The 13,712-nt window shown below is 43.1% G+C and overlaps 1 protein-coding gene across 2 annotated transcripts in view; it reads left to right on the top strand.

The window, feature by feature from the left end:
- The window catches only part of flrt2 (fibronectin leucine rich transmembrane protein 2), a 43,354-nt gene extending 31,564 nt beyond the window's left edge, over nucleotides 1-11,790 (top strand). Inside the window, exons 1-2 of one of the 2 annotated variants that reach the window (XM_018694764.2) lie at nucleotides 889-2,687; nucleotides 5,039-11,790. In XM_018694764.2, the coding sequence (XP_018550280.1) occupies nucleotides 5,480-7,456 (1,977 nt within the window). In that variant the 5' untranslated portion in view covers nucleotides 889-2,687; nucleotides 5,039-5,479 and the 3' untranslated portion in view covers nucleotides 7,457-11,790. Of the gene's footprint in view, nucleotides 1-888; nucleotides 2,688-5,038 lie in introns of those variants that run through there. The other variant, XM_018694765.2, reaches the window with a different exon arrangement.
- Nucleotides 11,791-13,712: the final 1,922 nt, after the last annotated feature.

Below are 13,712 nucleotides of genomic sequence, written 5' to 3'. Positions count from 1 at the left end.
AGCTACATAAAAATTTGGCAACTGATGGTAGAGATCAAAGGCAAATGTGCACCTGCTGACCTGTGGGGATCTTGTGACTCCTGTGTGCCTTTATGGCCCTGGCTTTGGCTATAAACTAAAAACACATAACATGACACTCTAAGTATTTCTTTAGTCAAACTTAAATCTGAAATCTCCTGTAATTTATATTGCCTTTCCCATGTGAGGAAATTTAAATGATAGTGACACGTGTGGCTACTGTATATATTTTTCTAAATATCAAGAGGATAATACTGTTTTTGGACATATTTGTGGAATCAGTGTCTCTGAGCTTCTGGGCGGAATGTGCCTTGGCAACTTTTGACAGACATTAATAGCCAGCAATGCTTGGAGACACACTGTCAATTTTTGTGATGTACTGCTAAATGGAGCACATCATAGCCACATGTAGAACATTTATATAATTCATTTTCACCCCTTCTTTAACAAGCCCACATAATGTTGACTATCAGCTGTCTGCCCTGTAACAAATTTCAACATTTAGGAGGAACTAATGTGCTATTCTGTTTGTATTTAACTCAGAAAATGGAAACTTTCAAGCTAGTGGAAGCTAGTTATAGTCTTGCTAATGTTAGCTACAGGACATGTCAGTTGGTACCACAAATTCACTTCCTTGAAGAATGCTAATGCAGGAGGCGCTGTCATTACAATAGATGCATAAAAATAAAAACAGAAATTGTTTCTTTATTGGTAATTTTGACCAAGTACACAGATAACAAACAGCCAAAAATACACTGCTCATTTTAAACTGAGTAAGAGCATGTAACGTTTACTAAACAGCTGCATAAGAGAGAATTACAAGATAATGGTAAATGCTTAAACATAATCTAACTGTACACAAATAAAAGAAACGGTGTAAAGTCAGAAAATTGATTTGGTAATATCATTCATACAGAAATATCTATAGAAAGTTTGCAAACATTAGCCATCATTAGCTACATCATTCAGCTACTGACCTTACCAGCCCAAGAGCCTACACTGTCACAGCGAAACCCCTGAATGTATTTTACTGAACCAGAGTGTGACTTACTGCTTATGAATGTAACTGTTTATATGTAAGAGTAAGGAAGTGACATATTCTCTTTCAAACTTTCATTTCAGTTTGACTTCTAGTAGTAGTTCTATAAGTTTCTGAACCTGAGAGAAAGAGACCATTTCAATGGTAATCTCCTGTATATGAGTGTGTGTGCGTGCTTGTCTGTAGCTGTGTTAAAAAAAAAAAAAAAAAAAAGTGAGTGCCGCTCAGAGAGATAGTGAGAAGAGCACAGCTAGATGCGGGCAAAATGTGTCTGTGTGCGCGCGGGGGGGGGGGCGTGTGTGCGCCTGAGCGGCTTGAAGTGTGTGGGCAGAGCAGCAGTGCCCTGCTGAATCAGTATTAGCGCGAAGAAGCAATGTAGTCAGATGAAATTACTTTGGCTGTCAGCGTGTGTCTAAATGCTTCAAATCACTGGAAGAACGTACGGGAAGTCAAGATGAGACTGTGCTTTTCACTTCGGGCTAATTATCCAGCAGTAATTAAAAAAAAGAGAGAGAAAAGAAAAGCCTTCAGACAAGAACTGGGGCTAGTGGTCACATAAAACATCTAACAGCAGGCCGAGGAATATTCCGACGCAGCTACAGCTACTAAGGCCCTTCAGGGAGACGTTGAGACCCCAAGGATATAGTCGCACAGTAACTAACTCTGGGAATATTAAAGGAATGTGCCCTGTGGTGATTTTTCATTGAGACTGTGAGTCCTGGATTCTGTGATTAAAATGCAAATGGAGGCTCAGACATGGTCGCGGGGTGAGGCAGGCCAGGCAAATAGCATGTAAGGGGGGTGAAGTGTGTTGAGAGACAAACTATTTTCTGCAGTGTGAGGGCAGCAGGGAGGATCTGCGGCTTGAAGCCATCGCGGAGCTGCTGGAGGAGATGCATTCTTTATTCTGAGGAGGGGAGGAGGGACAGGAGGGGTGAGAGAGAGAGAGAGAGAGAGAGAGAGGGAGAGAGGGAGAGGTGAGCAGAGCACACACGTCGCACTATCAACTGAATCCATCAAAGAAAACAACTCGTAGGGAGTCCGGGTCTAAGCTGCGTAGGCACTGAAGGCAAGTTTGAGCCCCCCCCCCCACACACACACACTAAAAGAGCGCACCGGGACGGACGCAGCTGGCCGTCATGGCCCGTGGCGGATCAGGCGGCGGACACTTCGGCGAGTGCGTCCTCACCGTTCGGGCAGAGTGTGGAGGGAAAGAAGTGGACGCCGCGATCACCCTGCTGCTGCTGCTGCCGCTGCCGCCGCTTTCTTCGCTCCCCGTGCGCCGCTACTGCTGCTGCTGCCGCCGCCGCTGCAGACGGTGTTGAGTTGAATCAAACAAAAAATAAAAGTGCGGACAGCGGTGCGGACGGACTCGCAAGCCACAACCGAGTTTTTTTGTTTGTTTTTTTTTTTCAAAAAAAAAAAAAAAATTTTTCGGGGGGAGACCCATGCAAGCAAATATGCTCTTCTGTAGACTCACCGGGTTAAAGCTGCAGATCGGAACCGAGCGTTACCGAATGGACCTTTACGCACGGTCGTACAGCAGGACCGCTTGAAGGACAGAAGCTGAGAGAGAGGGGAAAAGTTGAACGCGGTAAAGGGGTTTGTAATGGATAAAGACTCACCAAAGGTACAGTGGATGTTTCTCAATAACCCAGGACATACTTGGAGAGAAATGGGGGGGATTAAAGATTTAGCCAAGGCCTATGTTACATATCAATCGACTACTTTTCTGATCAAATTTGGCTCGAAATATGTAAAATATGTACCTTATCTTACAAAAACAGATCCACGAATATGTTTTCATCTATGTAACTTGCAGCCTCAAACATTCTGCAGGCGAAAATAGTCATAAACTGACAATGATTCACCAATTCCCAATGACTTTAAAAGATTAATTAAAATTATTGGGCAATTTATTTGTAGGTTAATTAGATAGTTGGTTCCGTTAAAGATTACAGCTCTACAAAGCGCTACCGCTCCACATTTTTCACCCCGGAGAAAACCTGACTTTTTTTCCTTCTCCTTCTTCTTCAGAGGGGCTTTCACTCTCAATGCACTGCACGGATTTCAATCCCCCCCTTTGAAATAATTCATTCAAATGATCACCGCTCAGTGGGCAGGCTTTGAAGTATACCTCTTATCGCCTCTTAAATACCCTATCCATTTTAAACTTTTAATTGCGTTTCTGTCGCCAAATCCAGTTCTAATCGGATTGTCCTGGCTGCATATCACAGCGATCATCTGGTGGTGAGAGACTGTGCTCCCTCGGCTGGAAATTAAATAAAAAGAAAAGAACAAAAGTCTTTCGATCACTTCCCCCCCGCACCCTTGATCTGTCCATGTCCATGGTTTATCAGGTTTGGTCTTGACAAGTAAAGCCCGACTTGACATCCTCTTTCTTTTTAAGGTTATTATTTGGATTCTCAGTGACATTTTATTTATGCAGCTATAATAATCTTGATGCTGCTGCCTTCTGCTGTTGATTCTGCTGCTGTGGCAGCACATTTTATCGCCTCATGTGGTTGCTTATTCACCCCCCACCCCACCCCCCAAGCTTATTTGATTAAATTTAGCTCTTTCAATTTAGAAAAGTAGATCACAGATGTGTGTCAAAGGATTGTTTCTCCATCTCAGCCACAAAGAGCCCGCGCAGGCTTCCATCTCATCAACAAACAACACGGGGAATTTGAAGAGGAACGCAGGCAAATGGATAGTTTCCTTTTTTTGATTAACTTTTTTATTTCAGTATTCCTGTTCTTTCCTTCGCAAAATACAGTCTGCCATGGCTGCCAGGCACTACACATCAGAGATGTAGCTTTAGAAAATAACAAGACTTTTATTTATTTTTGGAATTATTTGGCTCACTGGCCGCTCCTGTTCTCAACAAACCCTGCAGGACACGCTCATGGCCGTTTCTGTGTTTAACATTGAACCCATCGGTACAGTTATTGTATGTCATCCAATACTGACTCAGGGAGGAGCTTCAGTTAAGCTGAAAGCTACCGATGACAACCAGTATCTTTCAATCATTGGGGGGGGGTTTGAATGTTTGATGGGTCATAAAACTTGGAATAATGGACCTAGGGGTTCTACTGTAATCCAGTGGCCTTGTGCTTTACTACAAGCCTCTCCATACTGAAAAATGGCCTGTATCGATCATTTATCGCAGGTGGAGGAACTAAATTATTTTCCAATCCCATTTCATTTGACAGCTTGTGTATGTCACTCTAGCGAGAGGAGGAGCCGATATGCAGGGTCTCTATTCCTCGACTGCCTCTCCATTGTTTCACAGTCCCACTCTTCACAGCTTTAAATCTTGAGTTTGATGATTGTGTGTACAGGTCGAAACGTAATAACAAACTCCTCCTTGAGCCAACGGTAAAACAATTGGCTTTATTTACTGTAAACACCTGTGTGTTTGCTCGTGTACCTCTGCCCACAAAACAGTCCTAACTTGTTTTCCGCTCCCTTTTTTTTTTTACCCAGGAAATATTTTGTGCATCCATGTTGGCACATGAAGAGCTGATGTCTTATTAGCCTTTTCTCTTTTTAGCATGTTTTCCATTAAGTGGCACTGATATTGCTCAGAACCACTGTGAATCCATGAGTGTGTGTCCTTGCAGTGGTCTATTCCCTCCTTTGATAGAGCGGAAGGGATAAAAGCCTTCTTTATATCTGTGAAACCGGATGTGCACAGAGCTGTTCTGAATATTTATCAGATGGTTTGACTTTTTTTTTTACATAGCCAGTGCATAATTTGACATCAGCAGTGAACGATATGTTTTGTGACTCTGTCTTTCTGTCCGGGAGAGAAGGAAAGAGTGAGAGAGAGGGAAAGGGAAGGACAGTTGGTGGTGTGTGTGCGTATATTTGTATGTCAAATAAAGAGACGGGAAGAAAGGGAAAAAAGAGGCCCTTTTTTCCAAGAACAGGCCACCCCTGAAAATACTAATCTAGCATTTCTTTGTTTCCCCACAGGTCTCTGGATCCAAATGTCACCCCCCTTGGACTCTGCCCCGGTCGGGGACCAGCAGTGTGTGACGGACAGGCGAGTGGAGCCTGTGGTGGCTCTGTACTGCGTGGCTTCAAATTGGCCCTGGCTGAGCTCTGCATGGAGCAACGAGTGAAGAGTCCTGCTATGGTCTGATGTCTCAGCATGGATGGAGTCAGTCAGAGGACTGGCCACCACTAATGAGACCATCGCTCTTCAGCTGAGGACTAGCATTTACAGGATTACTCCCACGGTTTCCTGCTCTTTTCCCAGTTAACTGCATCATTACTTAACTCTCCTAGGTGGACTTTTCGTGAGTCTAGTTTTTGGTGGATATATACGTCATTGCCTGATCTTCATATTTGTTTTTTTTCCCCTCCCAGTTCTTTTTATTGTTGGTTTTTATTTTTCCCTGTTGCTTTTCCACTATGGAGTTTTTGGCTGGACCCTGGAATAAAGATTGGGCTTCGTTCTTGCAGTTTTGGTTGACTGTCATCCTAAGCCTCCAAATGCAGTTCAGCCCGGGTGCCTCCTGCCCGGAAGAGTGTCGTTGTGACAAATTGTTTGTGTACTGCAATGAACGCAGCCTGACATCAGTGCCTCTGGGGATACAGGAGGGCTACAAGGTCCTCTACCTGCATAACAACCAGATCAACAGTGCTGGCTTCCCTGTGGAACTGCACAATCTGGCCTCTGTGGAGACTGTATATCTATATGGCAACCAGCTGGACGAGTTCCCTGTCAATCTGCCCAAAAACACCAGGGTCTTGCATCTCCAGGAGAACAACATCCAAACAATTTCCAGGGCAGCCCTGGCCCAGCTGACTCAATTAGAGGAGCTGCACCTTGATGATAATTCCATCTCCACAGTGGGGGTGGAAGAAGGGGCCTTTAGGGAGGCAGTAAGCCTCAAACTCCTCTTCCTCACCAAGAACCACTTAAGCAGCGTTCCCATTGGCCTTCCTGAGGACCTGAAGGAACTGCGGTTGGATGAAAACCGCATTGCTATAATTGCAGAGGAGGCCTTTCAGAATGTGACACGCCTGCAGCGCCTCCTGCTGGACGGGAACCTGCTGACGGATGAGGGCATTGCACCAGGTACCTTCCAGGACCTGGCCAACCTCCGTGAGCTGGCCCTGGCCCGCAATTCACTCACCTTCCCCCCTCCTCTCCTACCCAGCCAGTCACTGGTCAAACTCAGCCTGCAGGAGAACCAGATCGACCAGATCCCTGTGGCGGCCTTTGCTGGCCTAAACAGGCTGGAAAAACTGGATATTTCCAGCAACCAGCTTCAGACTCTAACACAGGGTGTGTTTGATGGCCTGTCGAGCCTAAGGCACCTCATAGTGCGTAATAACCCCTGGCGCTGTGACTGTGCAGTGAAATGGGTGGTGGTGTGGCTCAAGTCTTTGCCTCCCTCCATCAACGCCCGAGGGTTTGTTTGCCTGAGTCCAGACAAGGTGCGTGGCATGGCAATCAGAGAGCTCACGCTGGATATTATCGAGTGCCCGGTTGATACTGATCAGCCATCCTGGCCCACCCTCCGCTCTACACCCCCTCCCCCACCCACCACCACCCCTGTCACCACCATGATCTCCACCGTCATCACCACATCCATCCCGTACTACTTTGACTCACCCTCACCTCCCTTACCCCCAGTCCACGCTCCCGGGCCACTGCCTCCCTACGAGGACCCCCTTCAGATCTCCTTCAATGTGGTCAACTCCACCAACATTGAGGTGAGCTGGGATTCCTATTTCACCGTCGCGGCCTACAAGGTCACTTGGGTGAAAAGGGGCCAAACCCAGATAAACGAAGGAATTCGGGAGCGGACGGTGAGCGGGGGCCGGCGGCATATCAGCCTCACCAACCTGGAGCCCCGGTCCGTGTATCGGATCTGCGTGCATGTGTTGGACACCCTTAACTCGTACAGGCCTGGAGAGGATACTATATGCTCCGAGGCCAGGACAAAGCCTGCCTTGTCTACTAGACCTCCTGGCAGGGACCAAGCTCCACAGGAGAGCATCAACTCCACACTGTTAATGGCTGGGATCATAGGTGGGGCAGTTCTTATCATCCTGGTAACGCTGCTCAGCCTGTTCTGCTGGCATATGCACAGGAAGAGCCGGTCATCTTCGACCAAGTGGAAATACAACCGCGGCAGGAGAAAAGACGACTACTGCGAGGCTGGAACCAAGAAGGATAACTCCATTCTGGAGATGACTGAGACCAGTTTCCAGATAGTGGCGCTGAACAATGAGCAGCTGCTCAAGGGAGATTTCCGCATTCAGCCCATCTACACACCCAATGGGGGCATTGGATTTAGAGACTGTCACCTCAGTAACAACAGTATAGCCTACTGCAAGAGCAGCAACGTGCCCAGTACAGAGTTCTGCCACACGTGATGCACACGTACAGCAGCATCTGCCACACGTACAGCAGCATTGACACACACACACACCTGACAAACTAAACAATACATGCATAAATACACACGCATACACCGTTTGTGTAGACAACAAAAACATTAAAATTCTAGTGAAATATAACTGTACTATATATATTTCCAAGTTCTGTCTACAATGTAATTTATACTGTGGATAATAATGTGGGATTCTCTGCTATCTTTTTTATTCTTAGAAAAAGAGATAAAAGTGTTTCTTTTTTTATAATCAGCAGGGTTTTGAAAGTTGTTTTAATGGTCAGTACTGTACATGAACATGGATTTGTACAATCACGGCACCCTGGGTGTAGCTTCTGATGAATGCTGTCAGCCTTGGAAATGTTGGGTGGGTGGGAGGGTTGGGACGCTTAGAGGGCTGGGATCCTTTGCTAACCACAGAAGCAAAATATGGCCTTTTTGCGCTTTGACACACTGCGAACACTCCCCAGTACAACAGAACAGTGGTAAAGACAACACAGCACAGGGGAAATCCAAACACTGCTGATTAGAGCGCTGTGGAAATAAAGCACTGGTTCATTGGTGGCATGTCGCTTAAAAAAAAAAAAAAAAAGAATTGAAGTGCACTTTCTTATTAATGGAAGCAAGGCAGGAAATGAGCAGAGGTGGTGATCGCATGTAAGGGAGTGTGGCTGCTTGTGTAGGGAGAATGTCATTGGTGCTGTTGGAAAGCCTGGATTTAGACTTCCCAAAAGTGCCTTAACACTAAAAGCATCTTTGTTCTCTTGGTTTACAGTGGAACAAAGGTGGGCTTAGTCGAGAGACGCTTTTGGAAAACTCTGGAAAGGGACGTGTCATTTTCAGCACGTTTGTTTTTGTAGTGAGGAGGTGCAATTATTAACATGAGCTTAAAAAGCAACAAAGGATTATTGTCCCTAATGAGGCGCATGGATGTGCTGAGACACGCAGATCCTTTTGAAGAAATTCCCTGATTTGTTCTGCTTCCTTTCTTTTTGCTTCTTTGCTGATGCTTTTTGTGGCAAGTGAGGCCACAAGGGGGCAGTTTCCCTCAGCGTCATGTGTGGGACAGAGGAACACAGGGCAAGACAGAGAGATCACTTTACTTCCACCATTCCCCTGGAGTCAATTACCCAGACAACATTACTCATGCCCAAACAGCATTGTTTAGAGTATTATTGCTCATCGAGCTACTTAATGATGTGGAATCATTTAAAACTAACGGTGTTTTCTGTGTTTGGTGGCTAGATGATATGGATTTTCACCCCTGTGGTCTATAATGGGGGGAGGCCTCTGGTCCTCTGTGTGTGTGTGTGTGGAGAGCATGATGAATTTTTAGTAGACACACACGCTTAATGCTAATTATACACCCACTTATTTCATCCTTGTCCCAGCATTCATTAGGCATTTTGATAAATTAGGAAATTACAACAATAAGATCGCACTCCGCCCATGATCCTCACAGTGCGCAGTTGTGACTGAGCAGCTCATCTCACATCTCATCATTTATCCTTTTGTCTGTGTTTAAGAGGCTGTCTATTTTGTTTATGGTTTGCACACCTGAACAATGCACCTCTCAATATTAGTTTCTGCAGTGATGATTCGTACCCCGTTCCTCTTTGCTTTCTGCATCCTTCTGTCCCTGTCTGTCTCACTGTCTCCCTGTCTGTCTCTACACCTCTGACCCCTGCATGGGCTCAATTAAAACACTTTCCCTGCCCTTCAGCTCACGGGCTGTGGTGGCTGCCTCTTTGCATGTGAGGTACCAGTGAGAGGTCTTTATTATGCACTTCTTAAGAAGACTTTATTTGATTTGACATCATTTTATTTTGAGGGGCCAAGCTTAAAGAGTTCCCACCACCAACCCCTCTGCTCCCCCTCTTTCCCCTTCCCCTTCTCCTCATAATCCTCCACCAAAAAAGGGAGAAAAATATGTAGACCTTATTTTCACTTGGCTGCATGGAGCTCACACTGGGAGTGTGTGTGCATTAACTCTTTGTGAGGCAGATTCGGCTGCTTGAACATGCACAGTAGAGTATTCAACACGAACTAGGCAGTAAATTAACAGTTAAATGATTTTTAAGGGCTTGTTCTTGAGTTATCGCAGTGTGGAGATTATCTCTGAGAGATAATTGGAGTATCTCTAAAGTAACTGCACTTACTCTAATTCCAGCAATAGCTCAGATCACAATCCTATGGAGTTTAATTTGAGGTGATGCACAGACGTCTACAGCCCCTTTGTTTAAAATCTGATGAGCCAACATTCTGAACTTTAAAAAACACAGTAAATTAATATTGTCATATTATGTCTTGGTGTTTTTTTTTGTAATAAGACAACTTCCATATTTTTAAACCTTGTGTTTGGGTTTTATTTCTATAACAATCCCTTAGGGCAAATGGCAGTATCTTAAAACCACAAAGCTTCTGTTATTGAGAAAACATTTAAAGTAATAGACATTTTCTGAAATGTTTTTATTCACTTTTTGCTGTGACTTAGATGAGAAAATTGATGCCATTCTCATGTCTGTAAATATGAAGCTACCACTAGCAACCTGTTAGCTTAGCATAGCATAAAGACTGGAAATTGAAGGAAATAGCAAGCCAAGCAATGCTAGTAGGTGGATTTTGTTGCCTTTGGACAGAGCCATGCTGGCTACACTAGCTGTCTCCTGGCAGCTTCATATTTAAATCTTTTCATAAGTCTTGGCAAAAAGTGAATACGCTTTTTGTTGAACTGTTACTTTAAGTGTAAAAAATTTATTTGCATTTCTACAAAATTAATGATTGTAATGATTTCATTCCCATGCCAGATATTAGGTTTTAAGACGAGATACTTAAATACATGACTTGTTTAGATGGATTTCTTTTAATGTTGGGTTTATTGTTACTGAGCTCTTCTGTGGTTATCAAAGCATCTCCACTTTTTATTTTACTCTTTTTCTACTAATATCCACATATCAGCACACCCAACACACTGACATACCAGGTTGCCCTGACCTGCGCTTTGATATACCCTGCTTAACAATCATCAAGCTAACTGACTGAGCACCTAACCAACCCGCAGTTCATCATGTGTGGTTTGTTACATGCTCTACCAGCTGACCAGAATCCCCACGCTGAAACACTTGAACATTTTCATCAGATATTGTTTGGATTGTTTTTTTTGTTGTTGTTACAGGTGAAAGCCCTATCTTGTCACATGCTGACAAGTCAGGTCAAACTATTGACACATATGGTATCTCCCCTGTCTGTGAATGTGTAACCAAGACAGATATTTGCCTTACCTTTTATGCAGGACTGAATGATTAACTAGAGAGAGTTCTAAGTGGGAGGAGGGAAAGGAGCAGAAAAAGATGAGACACAAGGAGACAGCAGAACAGAAAGCACATTTCTCCAACAGACTGCAGCCACAGCAGCAACAATAACAGTATTAACAGGGAGGACAACGCTAGGCATGACACACAGTAGCTAACAAGTGACTGTTCATCCATAGTGCCAGACCTATAGCAGTGCATGGATAATGATTCAACCAAGACTGGGAAGGAGCTTCGGTGGTTGCTTTGCAGCGTACATTACTCTTAATTTTCTACTTGCTTGATGAAAGAACGCGGCTGCAGCGCCGTGACCAATGGAATTACACAAAATGTATTACAGACTGCTAGCGTCAGTTTATTACCGTTTCAGGGTGCCGAGAAGTAATTTCCCTTAAAGCTCATTGATTCACATTGAAATAATTATGTTTAATCACTGAGAGGTCAATGCAGACAAAACACATGAGAGGTTGAAACTGAATACGTTTAAAGTCATCTTTTCTTCCTGTAGGCAAAACCTTCACTGCAATTAGCTATTAGCCAGTGACATTCATTCAAGGATTTTTGCATGTACTGTATTTAGCTTCGTAGCCTTTCATTTTTTTGTCATACCAGGTTTTGGACTTAAAAGATTTTTTTTTTTTCCAAGCAGTCACTCAGTGGTGGTTGAGATACAGTATGAGCAACCATACAGAAAGGTTCTCATATGGTTTTAGAGAAAGTGGGCTGGAAATTTACAGTGCATGTAAAACAGCTATGTTCGGATACTCTGCCATCCTGGCTTCTCATCGAGACACTCGCAGTGTTCCGTTAGCCATCCACACCAAGACGTTTTCTTAGGAACCAAAGTTAAAATTTCTGTTCTCATGATGAAATATTGATGTTGTTCCATGTATGTGCCTTGAGGTTGAACTTACAATGTAAAGTCCTTGAAACCTTTAAATGTTTTTGCACAAACTGTAAATACTTAAGTGAAGCTTTTTGAAAATAAAAGAGCCATTGGATTTGAGCGACCACTCCGTTTCATTTTAAAGGCCCTATTCCCTGTACTTAGCAAAGAAATCAAAGTTTATACTCTATTTGCTCTGATGAATCATCTGACATTCTTATTCTAATACATTAATTTTATGTGTTGGTATAAGCTGTCAAGCTATCTAAGGAGAGAGTTTTTACAGAAACACGGGTCTGGCTAAATCTATTTTTGGTTCAGACACTGGTAATTCTGGGTCAAAGATTTGTGCTGCACCACACCATTCCAAGTTATCCTCTTATTTCTATATGGGAAGCTTGAGACATCTTAGCGTAGCCACCGCAGCTTAGTGTTCAGCTGGGGAAAATCCAGGATACTCTTTCATTCTACATGTATGGCACAACTAAATCCCAGAATGGGTTCTTTCTCCAAATCCCTGTGTTCTACCAAAGTCCAACTTTTTTACCTCTCCATGACCACATCCCAATGTTGCCTTTGCAACCTCCAGCCCGCTAAAAAACCCACACTAGCCCAGTCTTAATTCACTATGACAATTAACCACATGTATTCAGCTGAAACACAGGAGGGTGTGCCATTCTGGTATTTTGAGCGGGAAATTGGTATTTTTCTCGAAATCCCCAAATGTCAAAATGTGATTTGTTAGTGTAGAATTGTAGGCTTTTTGTGGAGCCAAGTGGGTAAAAAGAACTGAGGCTTTGGCACTAAAAATCATCTACTTTGCTATTCTCTGCTCCATGTGTGTTGTGTAACCAGAACCATGAAAGATTCAGAATGTGATCTCACCCATGTGCTCTCATCAGGATTGGGTTTTAGGTCCATTACTTAGTTTGTCTGGAACGTTCTTCGCAATGATTCATTCAACTTTGTTGCACCATTAAAATTTACTGAGTAAGCACACTAGTTTAATTTGTTGCTAGGAAATATCTGTAACACCTTCCAATCAACAGCAATTAACTTTGTGAACAGGAAGCCACAAGCTGTAGCATAACTTCCAAAAAGGGAAAACAATATATATTAAACTTACCTAGTAATCTTGTAAATGTAGATATTTCTCTGTATAACTGCATACATGGAGAAATATATGTGTTTCAGACTTAGTATTCATACAGTTATGAAACAGTAGGAAATATCCAATTAGGCTAACCTAGCTTAAATTATCTGGTTGCTTCAGCTACTTGAGGCCATTTTATATTCTACTGTACACCACATTCCAGTTGTTGTACTTGAACTCCACCAGCTATATTTACTCCTACAACAGAAATTTTACATACACAATGTGGGATGCGTTGGGATAGATGAAACTTCCCATAGTAAAATTAGCTCCACTGCCATCTACTGCAACAGTCAAATGCCTGTTATGCATTAATATAGCAGTAATTATAATCCACTGATGCAGTTTATAGTTGTAAATTATTAACAGGGGCCATTCTTCTGCATTATGATTACTTTTCCTTTTGATGTTTTAAGTACATTTAGCTCCTTATGCTTACATACTTTGACATTTACAATGCAGGACTTGTAATGAAGTATATTATATATTTCCTCCACCACAGGTATTAATGTATCAGTATGGGAACAGTAGTTAATGTGGTGCAACCTGTTTTCAATGAGTGATGTTAAAGTCTCTATTGAATGAACAATTAAGTTGCAAATAGGCTAATTTTTAACTTAGAACTGGTGCTGTCGGCTTCAGGCCTCTAACTTAATTGTCCTAACACTGAAAAAAAAACAATCACTGCAGTGTTTTTCATCATAATTTGTGCCCTAACATTTGTGAATGTTGTGATTCATTTCAAAGAAAGTTGTTGTGTTTGTCATATTCCATATGCCAGGAACTAATGAAATGTGGATTTCTGCCTTTGAAATGTTCTCTGAACAGGTGTTAGCTTTGAGTGGCTGTTTTCTTTCTTTTTTTTTCTTTTCTTTTCTTTTTTTTTTAT

The sequence above is a fragment of the Lates calcarifer genome, linkage group LG7_1, assembly GCF_001640805.2.
Source record: "Lates calcarifer isolate ASB-BC8 linkage group LG7_1, TLL_Latcal_v3, whole genome shotgun sequence".
Classification (NCBI taxonomy): domain Eukaryota; kingdom Metazoa; phylum Chordata; class Actinopteri; family Centropomidae; genus Lates; species Lates calcarifer.
The sequence above is the reverse complement of the archived record's forward strand: the minus strand, read 5'-3'. Positions and strand labels throughout refer to the sequence as shown.